The sequence below is a fragment of the Cavia porcellus genome, unplaced genomic scaffold (assembly GCF_034190915.1).
Source record: "Cavia porcellus strain 051 isolate PalLab524CR breed Dunkin Hartley unplaced genomic scaffold, mCavPor4.1 scaffold_31, whole genome shotgun sequence".
NCBI classification, from domain to species: domain Eukaryota; kingdom Metazoa; phylum Chordata; class Mammalia; order Rodentia; family Caviidae; genus Cavia; species Cavia porcellus.
Window position 1 is genome coordinate 4,637,100 of NW_026947514.1, and position 12,677 is coordinate 4,649,776.

General features: G+C 56.5%; 2 protein-coding genes across 4 annotated transcripts in view; one reads left to right on the forward strand and one right to left on the reverse strand.

Annotated features, from left to right (window-relative positions):
- Wdr25 (WD repeat domain 25) overlaps positions 1–178 on the reverse strand; it is a 128,505-nt gene extending 128,327 nt beyond the window's left edge. For both annotated transcript variants that reach the window (XM_063241414.1, XM_063241411.1), the window contains exon 1: positions 47–178. The gene's annotated coding sequence lies outside the window, so the exon portion shown is untranslated. The remainder of the gene's footprint in view (positions 1–46) is intronic.
- Positions 154–12,677, forward strand: part of Wars1 (tryptophanyl-tRNA synthetase 1) — a 27,912-nt gene continuing 15,388 nt past the window's right edge. The window contains exons 1-4 of one of the 2 annotated variants that reach the window (XM_003463090.5): positions 154–292; positions 4,785–4,969; positions 10,271–10,475; positions 11,101–11,209. In XM_003463090.5, the coding sequence (XP_003463138.1) occupies positions 4,859–4,969; positions 10,271–10,475; positions 11,101–11,209 (425 nt within the window). In that variant the 5' untranslated portion in view covers positions 154–292; positions 4,785–4,858. Of the gene's footprint in view, positions 293–1,046; positions 1,230–4,784; positions 4,970–10,270; positions 10,476–11,100; positions 11,210–12,677 lie in introns of those variants that run through there. The other variant, XM_013144929.3, reaches the window with a different exon arrangement.

Here is a 12,677-nt window from a genome sequence, read left to right on the forward strand (position 1 = left end):
GAGCGCTGCCTGGTCCGGTCCCTCCCGCCCAGGGCCCGCCGCTCACCACACGCGCCGGAAGCGCTCCGTAAACTCCCGGAGCCGGCCTGTCCCGCTCTCACCGCCTAGTCGCGTTCCGCCGCGACGCCAGGACTGCCAGCCAATCAGCGGCAGGCTTGGCCCCGCCCCTGAGCGAACAGCCAATGACGGGGCGTCCCGGCCGGAAGTTGTTCCGGCCGGACGGCGTTTCCACGGACGCCCTGCGGCTGACCCCGTGGTGAATCCGGCGGTGCCGACTGGCCGGCCGGGCCGGGTAAGTGAGGCCGGGGCGGGACACAGGGGCGGCGCCCGGGGACCCGGGGCCTGGGCACGCTGCGGCCCGCAGTGCCGGCCTCGAACCCCGCACGTCGCCAGCACCTTTCGTGTCCCTGGGTCCCTGCGCCGCGCGGGACTGCCCGGCCATCTCGCCCAGCTCCCCGGCCGCTTGGCCGGTTCCCGCCTGCCCCTCCTCGGCCCCGGCCGGGCTTTGCCGTCGTGTGGTGCTTGCTTCTCCCCACGGTCTTGTTAGCAGATTTCTCGGCGCCCGCTGCACTGATGCGGATGCGAGGGGCTGCAAGATGCCCGAGTCGGGTCGAAACCAGGGCTCCGTGACCTCTGACCTCGCGCCCTGGTCGCTGCACTGCGGCGCCTCTGTGCACATCGGGGTACAGCGGCCACGGGGAGTTTCCCTTGTGCCTCTGCTGCCCCGCCCAGGAATGCACCCTAACACAATGTCACCGATGCTAAGGGTGGGGGACGGGAGGAAGAGGGTGGGGACGGCGCTGGAGGCCAGCGTGGCTGATGCAATGAGCGGTCACTCGGTTCTCCTGAGGGGTTCTCAGCCTCCACTGGCCCCTGATTGGCCGGGAGCATAAAGAAGGTTGGTCCTGAGGCTGAGGTGCTGAGCAGAATCTGCGTGATTTCTCAGAAAGCCTCAGTGCACGTGGCTGCAGGGGAGGTGGGGCGGGAGGCCGGACCTTTTAGGAGAATCTGGGTGATTTCAGAGAAGCCCCCCCCCCAACCCCCCAGAGCACGTAGCTGGAAGGGTGGAGTAAGCGGAAAAAACAAAACTTGTCCTGAAAAGGAAACCGAAAGAAAAAGGGAAGAGTATAAAAGACCTACTGTTGGCTGGACAGGGGCTTCTGAGCTGCCCGACTGCCAAGAGCGCCCAGCGCCACCCCTGCGCCTCTGCAGCGTCTCCCACCTACTGGGTATGTACGGCCATCTCTGCCAGGCAGCCAGCGTGTTCTTAGCTGTTTGAGTGTGTTTGTGGGCTTTACCCCAAAGTGCAGGAGATTGTCTCTCGGGGTTAGAACATTGTGCATCTTATTTCACCTCCATGCTCAGCTTTTGTAGGGAACAGAGGAAGCGAGGGGCAATTGGCTGCTTGAATTCACAGCTTCCCTTTCAGCCCCTGGTCAACTGTATTTTTCACTGATTCAGCCTCCTGGAATAGTCAGTGTCTGAACTTGTTAGCGTGGTTACTGTGATGTGCGCTAACTGGCTGCCTTCATGTAAATTTGTCCTCTGCCTTCAAAATTATGTTCATTTGTCATTTGGAGGGGACAGTAACCTTTCCTCTCGGTGTTACAAGGAAGGTAGAACATAATCTGTTCCAAAATCTGAGCATTGAAAAGCTGGCTGCAGCTGGTTGAGGCAGTGCACCACCCATAGTCCCAGCATCTGGGAGGCCGAGGCAGGAGGATCGCTAAGAGTTTGAGGCCAGTTTGGGCTATGGAATGAGTTCAAAGTCAACCTGAACTACACAGGGAGACCCTGACTCAAGGAAAAAAAAAATAGAACTGACTGTGCTGGAGAGGACATTTTCTTGTCCTCTGGGACCAGTCCACAGCTCTGAGGCCACACCATAACCTCCTGGTGGTTCTCCAGGCACCCAGAACTTTCCTGGGCAGCTGCTCCCGAGGAGGCACTCTCAAAGCTGCCCCTCTCTGCAGTGTCTTACTTGGGATGATGTCACTGCTGCCCGAGTCGCCTTTCTTTCCCTTCCATAACCCTGAACTGTAGCCAGTTTCTGTGCGTGCCCAGAGCAATGGGCAGCTTAAGGTTTGAGCTGCTGAGAAGGGAAATTGGGAATTCCAGAGCTCTCGTAGCTTTTTCTTCAAAGTTTTGTGTGCTGTGCTGTGCAGAGGTGCTTTTTGCCTTTTAGTCCCATCCTTTCAGTTACAGGGAAGCATAGATGACTTCATGATAGGACTTTCACTTCCTTCTTCCAGAGCATAGTGTTAGTGAAGACAGACAAAGCACGCTTTCGCTTTCCTTCGTGGGGTGTCGGCTCCCTGTTTGGAGTTCAGGCAGTGAGCACTTGCTGTGATGCTCCTCACCTTTCTGGCATCTCGGGCCCCTTTGAACCATGAAGGACATCGTCCTGCACCTAAAACCATGCACAGCCCATATACATACATGCAAACTATGACCTAAGTGCTGCAGTTTGTGAAGTCCGGGCTGAAAATAAGCCTAGTTCTAAACGCTGCCCAACAAGCCGGGCCCCGGGCTGCACACCTGTGCTTGGAGCACTCTGGGAGGCTGAAGCAAGCGGAACCTAACTTAGATGCCAGTCTCAGCAGCATTGCAAGACCCTGTCTAGGGACGTAGCCCAGTACCACAAAATAATAACAGGTCAGAAGTTAGCTAACAAGGAGAGGAGGGTGTTATCTAGACGTCGGTGGCCTGAGGGAGTCAAGACACCTGGTAAATAGCCGAGTTCAGGAAGCGAGGACAATGTTCTGTTCTTGGCTCTGACCACTCCCAAACATTTGCTAAAGGAGTTGCATCACACATACACACATCTTTAAAGATCATTCTCTGGGTTCTGCTCAAAGGCCAGTATCTGTTGCTTCCTTTTTTGGAAGGTGGGGTCAACCAAAGGCAAGGCCAGAAGGCCTGACCGGTATATGGGCAGGGACCTAGCCAGGGCTGGAGCAGCTGGGCTGGGGAAGTCGGACCTAGAGAGCACACATCGAGACCTGCCCGGCTGTCCGGGAATTCTGGAAGGCCCAGTGCAGTGTCACGATGTTACCCGAGAAGTCCAGGCAGGGAACTGGAGCCAGCACTGGTAAAAATCCTTGTGAAAGGAGTTGAACTGAGTGATTTCTGAGATTCATCTTTCCATGGGTGTTGATCGGCTAACAGTGTGTTGGGTACCAGAGAGACACGGATGGGGCATGGTCACCCCAAGGGTGCAGAGCTCAGGGAGGATGGTGGAGGAGCACGGTGAGGCTTCCAGGCAGGAAGGACAGCTGCGGATCTCAGAGACCAGGAAGGAGGTGGCCCCAACCTGAGAAATGTGGCTGTGACTCCCCTGAACGGTGGGTGACCCAGGCGCTGGTGGAGGCAACATTATCACACCCAGCGTGGGGGAGGTGGGATTCGGGATAGTGCCGCATGCAGAGGTGACCTTCGGGCTCTGTTTTCTCTGGGGTGACTCATGGCTCAGCGCCTCCCCCAGGAGTGGAGTCAGGTCTGCCCCCTGGCCCCAGCAGAAGTTACTTCTGCATTCCATACCCCACAGCACCCCCGACGGTGGGCACTCCCGTCTGGCCAGCTTCTCCTTTCTGGGAATTGCAGTACTCAGAAACTGGCTGCCGGCCACCTGGTTTCAATATGAGACCTGATATACGTGAAGATTGGCCTCATTAAACCCATGCATCCGGCTGGGCGTGGTGGCACACACCTGCAATCCCAGCATTCAGGAGATTGAGGCAGGTGGATCATTGCAAGTTTGAGACCAGCCTGGGCTACAAAGTGAGCCCAAGGCCTGCCCCACCTGCATAGCAAGACTCTATCTCAAAAAGAAAATTCACACACCCTTTAAACAAATACGTACCCGACGGATGAGCAGGAACAAGTCACAGATCTGTGCGCCTGGTTCCCAGAGTCTGGCCATTTGCAGGATGGTGGTCTACATAGATTCATCTCCCAGCTGGGACGCCTAGTACTTGCCATGTCCAGCCAGTCTTTTATCCCTTGCATGCTCATTTGTAACACGGGGGTGGCAGACCTGTCACACAGATTCCTCAGGTATGGCTCAGGTGATGCTAGGAACAGCGGGGCTGCCCAGCGTTAACAGGTGTCAGCTGCCGTCCCCTCTGCCGCTGTCCCTCCTTGCCCTAGTTCCAGGGGTGCAGCGGGTCAGGCAGAGCTAGGTCCGTCATCCTCTGGAACCCTGGCAGTCAGAACCAAGGGTGACAGCACCCACAGTGGCTTGCACCTTGCCTGACTGCTGGTGGGGCTCCGCAGCTTCTGTTCCCACATCCTCCTCCCAGCAGCCCCTTCTGAGAGAGGCGCTCTGCAGCTGAGGCAGGAGTCACGAGTCTGGCAACTTACCGATTTAGTGAGACCTTCAAAATAAAGAATAAAGGCAAGGGATGCAGCTCCCCTTGCAGGCCCTGGGTTCAGTTCCCAGCCTCCAAGGTTTATGGGGGGTCCCCGGGCCACAGAGCAGAGCCGCAGGCCCCCAGGAGCCGTTGGCTTCTTGCTGGCAGGTTTGCTTGCTGTGCCCGAGAGGCCCCCCACAAGATGGCAAGCAGGGGCCTTTGCTAAGCGCCCCGGGCTCTGGGAAGCTCGGCTGCTGGAGAGCGCGAGTTGCCCCAGCGTCCTGCTCCGCCTGGGCTCTGGGGCAGCTGTTCCGGCTTCCTCTCAGCCTCCAGTTTCTGCTTGTCTCGTGTCAGTGTCCCCTTCTGCATTTCCTGTACCGTACCTCACTGCCCCGGTCCACTCACCTCTGTCCCCCTCACTGTCGCCCACAGCGTCGTCCTGACTTGGTCCTGACCTGACCTCACAGCCAGTGCTCGGACCCCACCTCGGAAGCTCGGCCCTCAGGATGGCGGACGAGCCCGACAGCCAGCTGCTTGCCTCCCCGCTGCAGCTATTCAACGGCATAGCGGCCCAGGGGGAGCGCGTGCGGGCCCTCAAGGACGCAAAGGCGCCAAAGGTGGGTTCTGTCTCTTGCCCCGAGACACCCTTGTGGAACTGCGATGTCCCGTGATGGGAGCATTTCCACCCGCCTGGGGCCTTTGGTCTAAAGATGTGTGAGATATGTGATCTCCCATGTTCCCAGGAGGCCCAGGAGCCCCATTCAGGGCTGCCCCCGGCCAGGCAGGAGTGACCACAGGGAGGGAGGGGAGCGCTGTCTGCACACGCCCCACCCCACCCCTGTTCCTGGGGGTGCAAGCTGTTCCATTCTTGTAGCTGATCTCTTGGGGAGGTTTTCAGGTTGGGGCTTTCTGTGTAGAAATCAAGAGCTTGTGGTTCACCAGTACTCCCCACCCCCAGACCACCTTCCCATTACAGTGCAGGTCACTGAGGTGGGTTCACGAACAATAGAGGAATCCAAGCAGCTTTGGGATTTAATTAGCCGAGCTCAGGACCGCTTGTATACAGACCCCCGCCACCACCATTTCAGAGTCCAAACAAGTGTCCCTGAACTAGAAAATTACAGGGTTATTAAAAGAGAGAATCACAAAAGACATCCTGTGGGAAACAATGTAGCTAGACTCTTACATTAATTTTTGGCTGAGCCTGTATCCTGCTTCTTTGTTGAGCAGGTTAATTTTTCTCCTGTGGGTACAGCTCATTCTGCCTTTCTCATGAGACTTGTACCCTGAGGGATTTTCCATTTTTCTGGGTCAAATACAGGCACTTGTGAAATGCAGGGCCATATCGGCCACCTCGTCACCAGTACTGAGTGGCCGAGCCCCTGGCACAGTGGTCACTTCTCCTCCCTGCCTACCTCTGTCTTCTCGGAGCTCACATTCATCTTAATTCCTGCTTGCCTGGTGGTAGTGCACAGTCACGTAACAGGGTCCAGTCTGACGGCTATGGTCCCTCCCATAGGACGGTCACCCGATGGCATCATAGCCTTGGTCACCTCGTAGGTCACCTCTTGGGGTACCACATCACCTACATGGTAGCCGCCAGGGTGCTCCATCTCTGGGGAGCCAGTGGCCAGCTGGCTCCAGGTGGGGAATCTCCACCGTCCGGAGAGTGGGGCTTCCCCTGAGTCCACGCTGTGCAGCGTCCACATCGCCCATCTGCGGGATGGGAGGGCTACCTGAGCCTCTGCTGCCCCTGACCTCCTGTGCTGTGGCCCCCTCGGAGCACAGAAGCCCCAGGGAGGGAGGAGTCAGGGCAGCCCTTTTGGAGCCGACCTTGAACCTGGATTTTAGGCCCCTTGCTCCCGGTCCCTCAGCCCCTAGGCGCAGCTGCCCGACCTCGGGGTGCCTGCGGCAGTGCCCAGGGGGTCCTTTTCCTGCTCTCTGAGGATTTCAGTCCCCCATCAGGCTACCGGGGTCTGAGTCACTTGCCATCATCCTCTTCCAGCTTCCTGTGACCTCGTGGCTTGCATCCTTTTGAAGGATCTCTCTAGCATTGCTGTAGTAGGTGGCATGAATGTGGTCAGTCTGATCTTTGTTTTGTGGGAGGTTTTTCGAGACAGGATCTCACTACATAGTTCAGGCTGACCTTGAACTCACTACGTAGGCCAGGCTGGCCTCAAACTCCAGCGATCCTCCTGCCTCGGCCTCCTGAGAGCCAAGATTACAGACGAGCACCACCAAGCCCGGCCTAGACTAAGTTGATTTTTGTTTTTTGTATTTAGTTTTTAATTTTTAAAAATGTATTATCATCATGGACACACTGCCATTACTCCCCTTTGGTTGGAGCATGGTTCTTGCCACTTTCTGGTGCAGTTCGGGAAATCTGCTTTTGTGAGTGTCCTTATCTGCGCTGTCACAGGGGCCTGGATGTCCATCAAACCTTTATTTAGCTTTCGTGGTGACTTTGACTTTGGGGAAGAGCCAGGAGTCTCTCAGCCCGGACCTGGTGAGGAAGCAGGATGAAGACGGTAGTAACGTTTCCATTTGACAGGAACTGCCTTGAACGGTTAAGCAGTCAGTGTTGGTCAAAAGATACAGTGAATGCTTCAATCAAAACTGTGTTACAGCAGCAGACTCAGTGCCATTAACGCCCCACAGAACACTCTGTCTCAGCAGTGTTGAGTGGTGTGGTGGCACACACCTATACTCCCAGCACTCGGGAGGCTGAGGCAGGACCCCCACTGTGAGTTCAAGGTCAGCCTGAACTGCATGGTGAGACTCCATCTTGAAAAGACCAAGAAGGCTGGGGGCTTAGCTCAGAGCATAAGCACTGACCTGGCAGGTGCAAGGTTGTGAGTTTGATCCCCGGTACCAAAAAGAAAGAAGAAAAAAAGGAGACCAAGAAAGAAAAAGTCTGTCTTCTTGGACAGTGTTGGACTAACTGTTTTAAAATGGAAGTTTTGCTTTGTTTTGTTGGAGACAGGGTCTCACTATGTAGTTCAGCCTGCCCTTGAGCTCCCTGTGCAGCCTAGTTTGGCCTCAACCTCACGATGATCCTCCTATCTCAGCCTCCTGAATGCTGATTGCAAGTAAATGCCACCATGCCTGGCTAAAACATTTTGAGTTAACTCAGTGCTGCAACCTCCTCAAGAGGCTGAGGCAAGAAGGTTGCAGACTCAAGGCTGCAGACAGGGCAGCTGGTGAGACCCCATCTCAGAAATAGTGATGACAGGTCAGGGGCATAGCTCAGCTGCAAGCACCTGCCAGCCAACTGTGAGGTCCTGAGTTCCATGTTTGGTGCCCCCCAAAAATAATAATGACACTAATAACGATGACAGGGCCAGAAGTGTAACTTAATGAGAAGGCCCTAGAGCTCACAGTGTGACCCGCGCTGTGGCAGCTCCTGCCTCGGCTTCCCAGAGAGCTAGAAGTACAGGGGTGTGCCACTGTGCCCAGCTTGTGACCCTCTATCTGTAAGCCCATTTCGGGGCGTCACTGGTGGCTTTTTTCCCTTCCGTCCATTTAACATTAAATTTGAATAACAGCAAATATTTTTACGAGAGGCCGGAGGCAGGAGGCAGGAGGATCGCTGTGAGTTCAAGGTGTCTGGGCTACAAAGTGAGCCAAGGCCACTCCAGGATCGTTAGTTTCTTGGCAGGTACTTTTTTTTCTTTGAGGGGATATTGGAAGGCTTTGTGGTCATCAGCAGATCTGTGCTGCATGTAACGGGGCGGGGGGGGGCTCCCTACAAGCCGCCCGGTTTGTGCCTGCAGGCCGGGGTGGACAGGGGACCTACACAGATGTCCCAGGAGAGCACCCACACGGGGACAGTGCCTCCTGCTGTCACTGCTGTGAGTTTCAGGTTCATAACAGGCTTCTGTCAGACCAGAGCGAGAGGGTGACAGCTGCAGAGACAGGTTTGTGTCCAACCTCAAAGTGCATTTGTAGTACATGGAAGCTGCTGATCCTCCAGACGCCTCTGCCCAGGAGACCCTGGCGGTCAGCAAGTGCACTGGGCCGGACCACACATGAGGCACCACCGTGCCTTCCCAGCTGACAGGCCATGTTGGCTAGAATCTGGGGGTGTTGAGGGAGACCATGGTGGGGGGCTGTACAGTTTGAGTGAGCCCAAAGAGAGGACTCAGGCTTAGCCAGGCATGGAGGTGCATGCCTGTAATCTCAGCACCCTGGGAGGCTGAGGCAGAAGGATCAGTAAGTCAAGCCCTGTGCAGGCATTTTAGCAAGACCCTATTTGGAACTGCGAAAAAGTGGAGGGGGTTGGGGTAGTTCAGCACAAAGGCTCTGGGTTCAATTCCCAGTCCCAGAACACACACAAAAAAGGACTGGCCTGTATTGGGCAGGACCCTGTTCACATGGAGGAGTGCAGCAACCATGGGCAGGCAGCTCCTGACCAGGTCACTGCGCTGTGTGAGCTGCACCCCATTGCAAGTCAGCACAGCAGCTCCGGAGTCACCCTCAGCCCCTGCCCTGGCTCTGGCACCCCTGAGGCTGTGCGTGGTTCGGTCCCTGTGTGACAGCACAGGACATGAGCTTGGGGTCTTTCTCATACCACTAGGCTTTAAACTCCATCTCGGTGTCCTGGACACGTTAGGTTAAAAACAAGAAAACAGACAGGGTGAGTGTGACCATCCACTTCAGCCACACTGCAGACCACACACGTCCCCACACAGGGATAGTGGCTGAGCGCTTGGCCCTCCCAGAGCCTCCTAGCTGCAAGCAGGAGGAGGCCAGGCAGGGCACAGAATGTCCACACAGCCACCAATGGAGAGGAACTGACCCAGGTGCACTTCAAAGCCTCGAGTACCTCCCCCAAATAACTCAAGTACACTCACAAACACTTTTCCTGCACACTCGGGGCCTGGCGCAGTGGAGCCCAGGTGAGAACGTCAGACCTGTCTCACCTGGCAGGTGTCTCGTCTCTGCTAGGTGTCCTATCCACAAATCAACTATTGACCTCCTCAAGTCAAACTCAGTGGTAACAGACTGCAGACATTTCTGTAGTTCGAAGCACTGACCCCCCAAAATCAGAATCCCCCGTGGCCTGGCTCCCTCGGGATGGGGTCGCTGGGTGGCATCTTCCACCAGGAAGGCACACTCTTTGTGAACCCGAGTAGAAACCTTGGCGTTTCCCTTGGCGAGCAGACTGAGCAGTGCAGATGCCTCGCTTGTGACCTGCCAGTGGGCTGGACCAGGCCTGCTGCCTGCACGCCAGGGCGGGGCAGGGGCCTTCTGGAAGCAAAGTATCTCAGAGCTTTGCACGATCCCAGGAGACCTTTTTATTGTACAATAACATTTGTGCACACACATGTGACATTGTTTGATAAGACTCCAGAAATGTCGTGGCATGACCTCGGAGAGCCTGCACATCTTCCCTGCAGTTACCTGTTTTCCTGACCTTTATTCTGGGTCACTGGTGAGGTTCTGGGTGACTCCGCTATTGAAGTTTTCACAAATATTCATCCCAGCCTGCAAAGGGCCTGCAAACAGATCCCAGATAGAGGTCGGCGACCCCGGGGAAGGAGCCCTCAGTCACCGTGTTCCCCACGTCCTCGAAGTATGGGGAACCTTCAACATACTGACCTTGGCATCAGTGACCAGGCACGCGTCACTCCCGCTGTCCTGTGGGGGGAACTCATAGTGCGGGAGGAAGGGAGGGAGGGAGCGAAGTAAGATGCGTTCCAGCCTGGGTCCAAGCCCCGCCGCCCTTGCGCATGCAGGAAGCCATGGCTAGAACGCGTCTGACAGGGCAGTGGGGCTTCGAGCCAGGCTGGCAGCGCAGTCCCGGCAGTGCCCGTCTCCCAGAGCTGTCCCAAGGCTGGCGGCGTGCAGGGTGGGCCATAGTGGAGGGCGTGAGGCGCTGCTCCTCTCCTGACCTTCCCCTGCCCTTCCTTCTTCAGGATGACATCGACTCTGCAGTCAAGTTGCTCTTGTCATTAAAAATGAACTACAAAGCCACCGTGGGGGAGGATTACAACCCTGACTGCCCCCCGGGAACCCTGGCGCCTGGGACCAAGGGTGGCCAGGAGGACTGCGAGGACTTCGTGGACCCGTGGACAGTGCGGACGAGCAGCGCCAAAGGCATCGACTATGACAAGCTTATAGGTAGGCACTGCCCGTGCTCCAGGGCAGCCTAGGAAGGGCACAGTGTGGCCTTTCCTGCATCGGCTGCACCTTGGGAATGACCCAGTCAGGGTAATTAGCTGCTCGCCACCTCCGACAGTGTCATTTCTATGTGACAGCAACACTGGAGTTCTGTCTTCTAGCCGTTGCAAGTACTCGGTACTGTGCTGACTGCTGATGACCATGTCTGCCGTGCTCTGAGCCACCAGCACTGCGTCCTCCTGTCTGCTGTACCCAAGCTTCCCACGCTCCCTCCCCCTTGTCGGCTTCTGCTCGAGCTGCTGTAGTCCCCACTCCCGTGCCATGGCTTTCTGTCCACCTGCCTGCCATGCCTGAAGAGGTCTGGGTCAGTAAGATTGTCCAGGGAGAGCTGGGCTAGTGGCTCACACCTCTGATCCCAGAGGCTGAGGCAGTGAGAGGCCAGCCTGGGCTACCCCGTGAGTTCAAAGCTAACCTGGACCACACAGTGAGACCTTATCTCAGAAAGAACAACAATAGTAAAGGTTGTCCAGGGACCCCAGCTTTGCCCTCTGTGCAGTGGTGTCGGTCTCAGATGCTGCTGCCTTCTGAAAAGGTCATCTCAATGCTTCCCACCTTCTCTCTCCAGTTCAGTTCGGGAGCAGTAAGATTGACAAAGAGCTGATCAACCGGATAGAGAGGGCCACCAAGCAGCGGCCACACCGCTTCCTGCGCAGAGGCGTCTTCTTCTCACACAGGTCAGCACCTCCCGCCTCTCAGCCTTGTGGTGGGGCTCACCTGGGGACACTGCCCTCCGTGCACCGCTGCGGTCACACTCAGCCCTGCTCCCGCAGGCCCTCGGCCTGTGTGTCCATCTGTGAGCTGCCCGCCTCACGCGATAGAGGTCAGGTCCTAGCACACGAGCTTCGTGCCATATCACCCCTTATGAATTATAAAGGGTCACGGAACAAAGGAGACGGAGCCGCCCAGGCTGAACGTTTCCCTGCAGTGAACAGCAGGCTTCCTGAGCCTGCCTCCTGCCTTCCTCCCATTGTGCGGGTGGCTGAGAGAAACCAGCGCTGGGTTCATGGAACAGAGTGTTCCTCCTCAGACCATAAATCTCCGCCAGCAAAGCTCAGGGAGAACCAGGCTCCTCCTCCTCCCACCCCCAGGAGACCGCTGGGGCGGCCCACGCCCGGCTGCCTGGGGGGATCGTGGGCTGAGGTGGGAGCCGAGTTCTGCCCTGAACCAGGAGAGATCAGGCCCCGTGAGCCCACGTAATCAGCTTTCTTCTGGAGATTTCATCCATGGAAAGCTCGACTTTTTAAATGTGTCCAGCTCACTGACCTTCAGTGCGTTCACAGGATCAGGCGACCTTGACACAGCGCTTTCCTCTAAGTAAAAGAACCACCTCCCCCATTAGCAGTCGCCCCCATTTCTCCCTCCCCCTGCCCGGCCTCAGCCGCTCTGCTGGGGACCTGCCTGTCCGGGATGTCCCAGGAGGGACGCCGTGTCACCTGCTCCTGTGCCCTGTTCCTCCATGCCACAGCGTACAGTGGCACAGGTGCCCTCTCAGGCTGTGGGGGTTTGCCCGACGAGCCCACTTTATTTCTCTCGGCAGTTTCCAGTTTCTGAAGATGCATGAGTGCACTCAGAACATACCATGGCCCACAGATGGCCACCATTATAAACACAGAGCACCCAGGCCGGGCTTTCCCTAAGACAGAGCAGCCCCTTTCCCAGAGGAGGGGTCAGCAGGTGGGACAGAGCGAGGCAGCTCGGACTGCCGTTCTCAGGTCAGATCTCTGCAACCAGTCCATCTGCGGTTTGCTCAAGATTTCCTGTTCTGGAGGCTGAGCAGCCCTTGATCAGGAACGTACTGTGCAGGGGACAGATTCTAGGGGCTTTTTAATGATAGGGCACAGGAAAATGTGGGATACAACTCAGGGTGACTCAGTGCCAGTGAGTGAGTTCATAGAGAGATGGTGACGGGAAGGGAAGTAGAGGCAGGCCAGGCGGATGGCAGGGCAGTCGGTGGGCAGAGTTCTGGGCAGGAACAGTCGCTTCGTCTGTGTACCAGAGCCGTGAACCGCACTTGTCCACGATTGATGCTGGAATCGGGATTTTACTAGAAAAAAGATTAAGTAGAGGACACGTAATTTATAGGACTATTTTATAATATTCAACCAGAGTCAAATGCAAAAGAGTGTGGAAGTCTGTCCACAC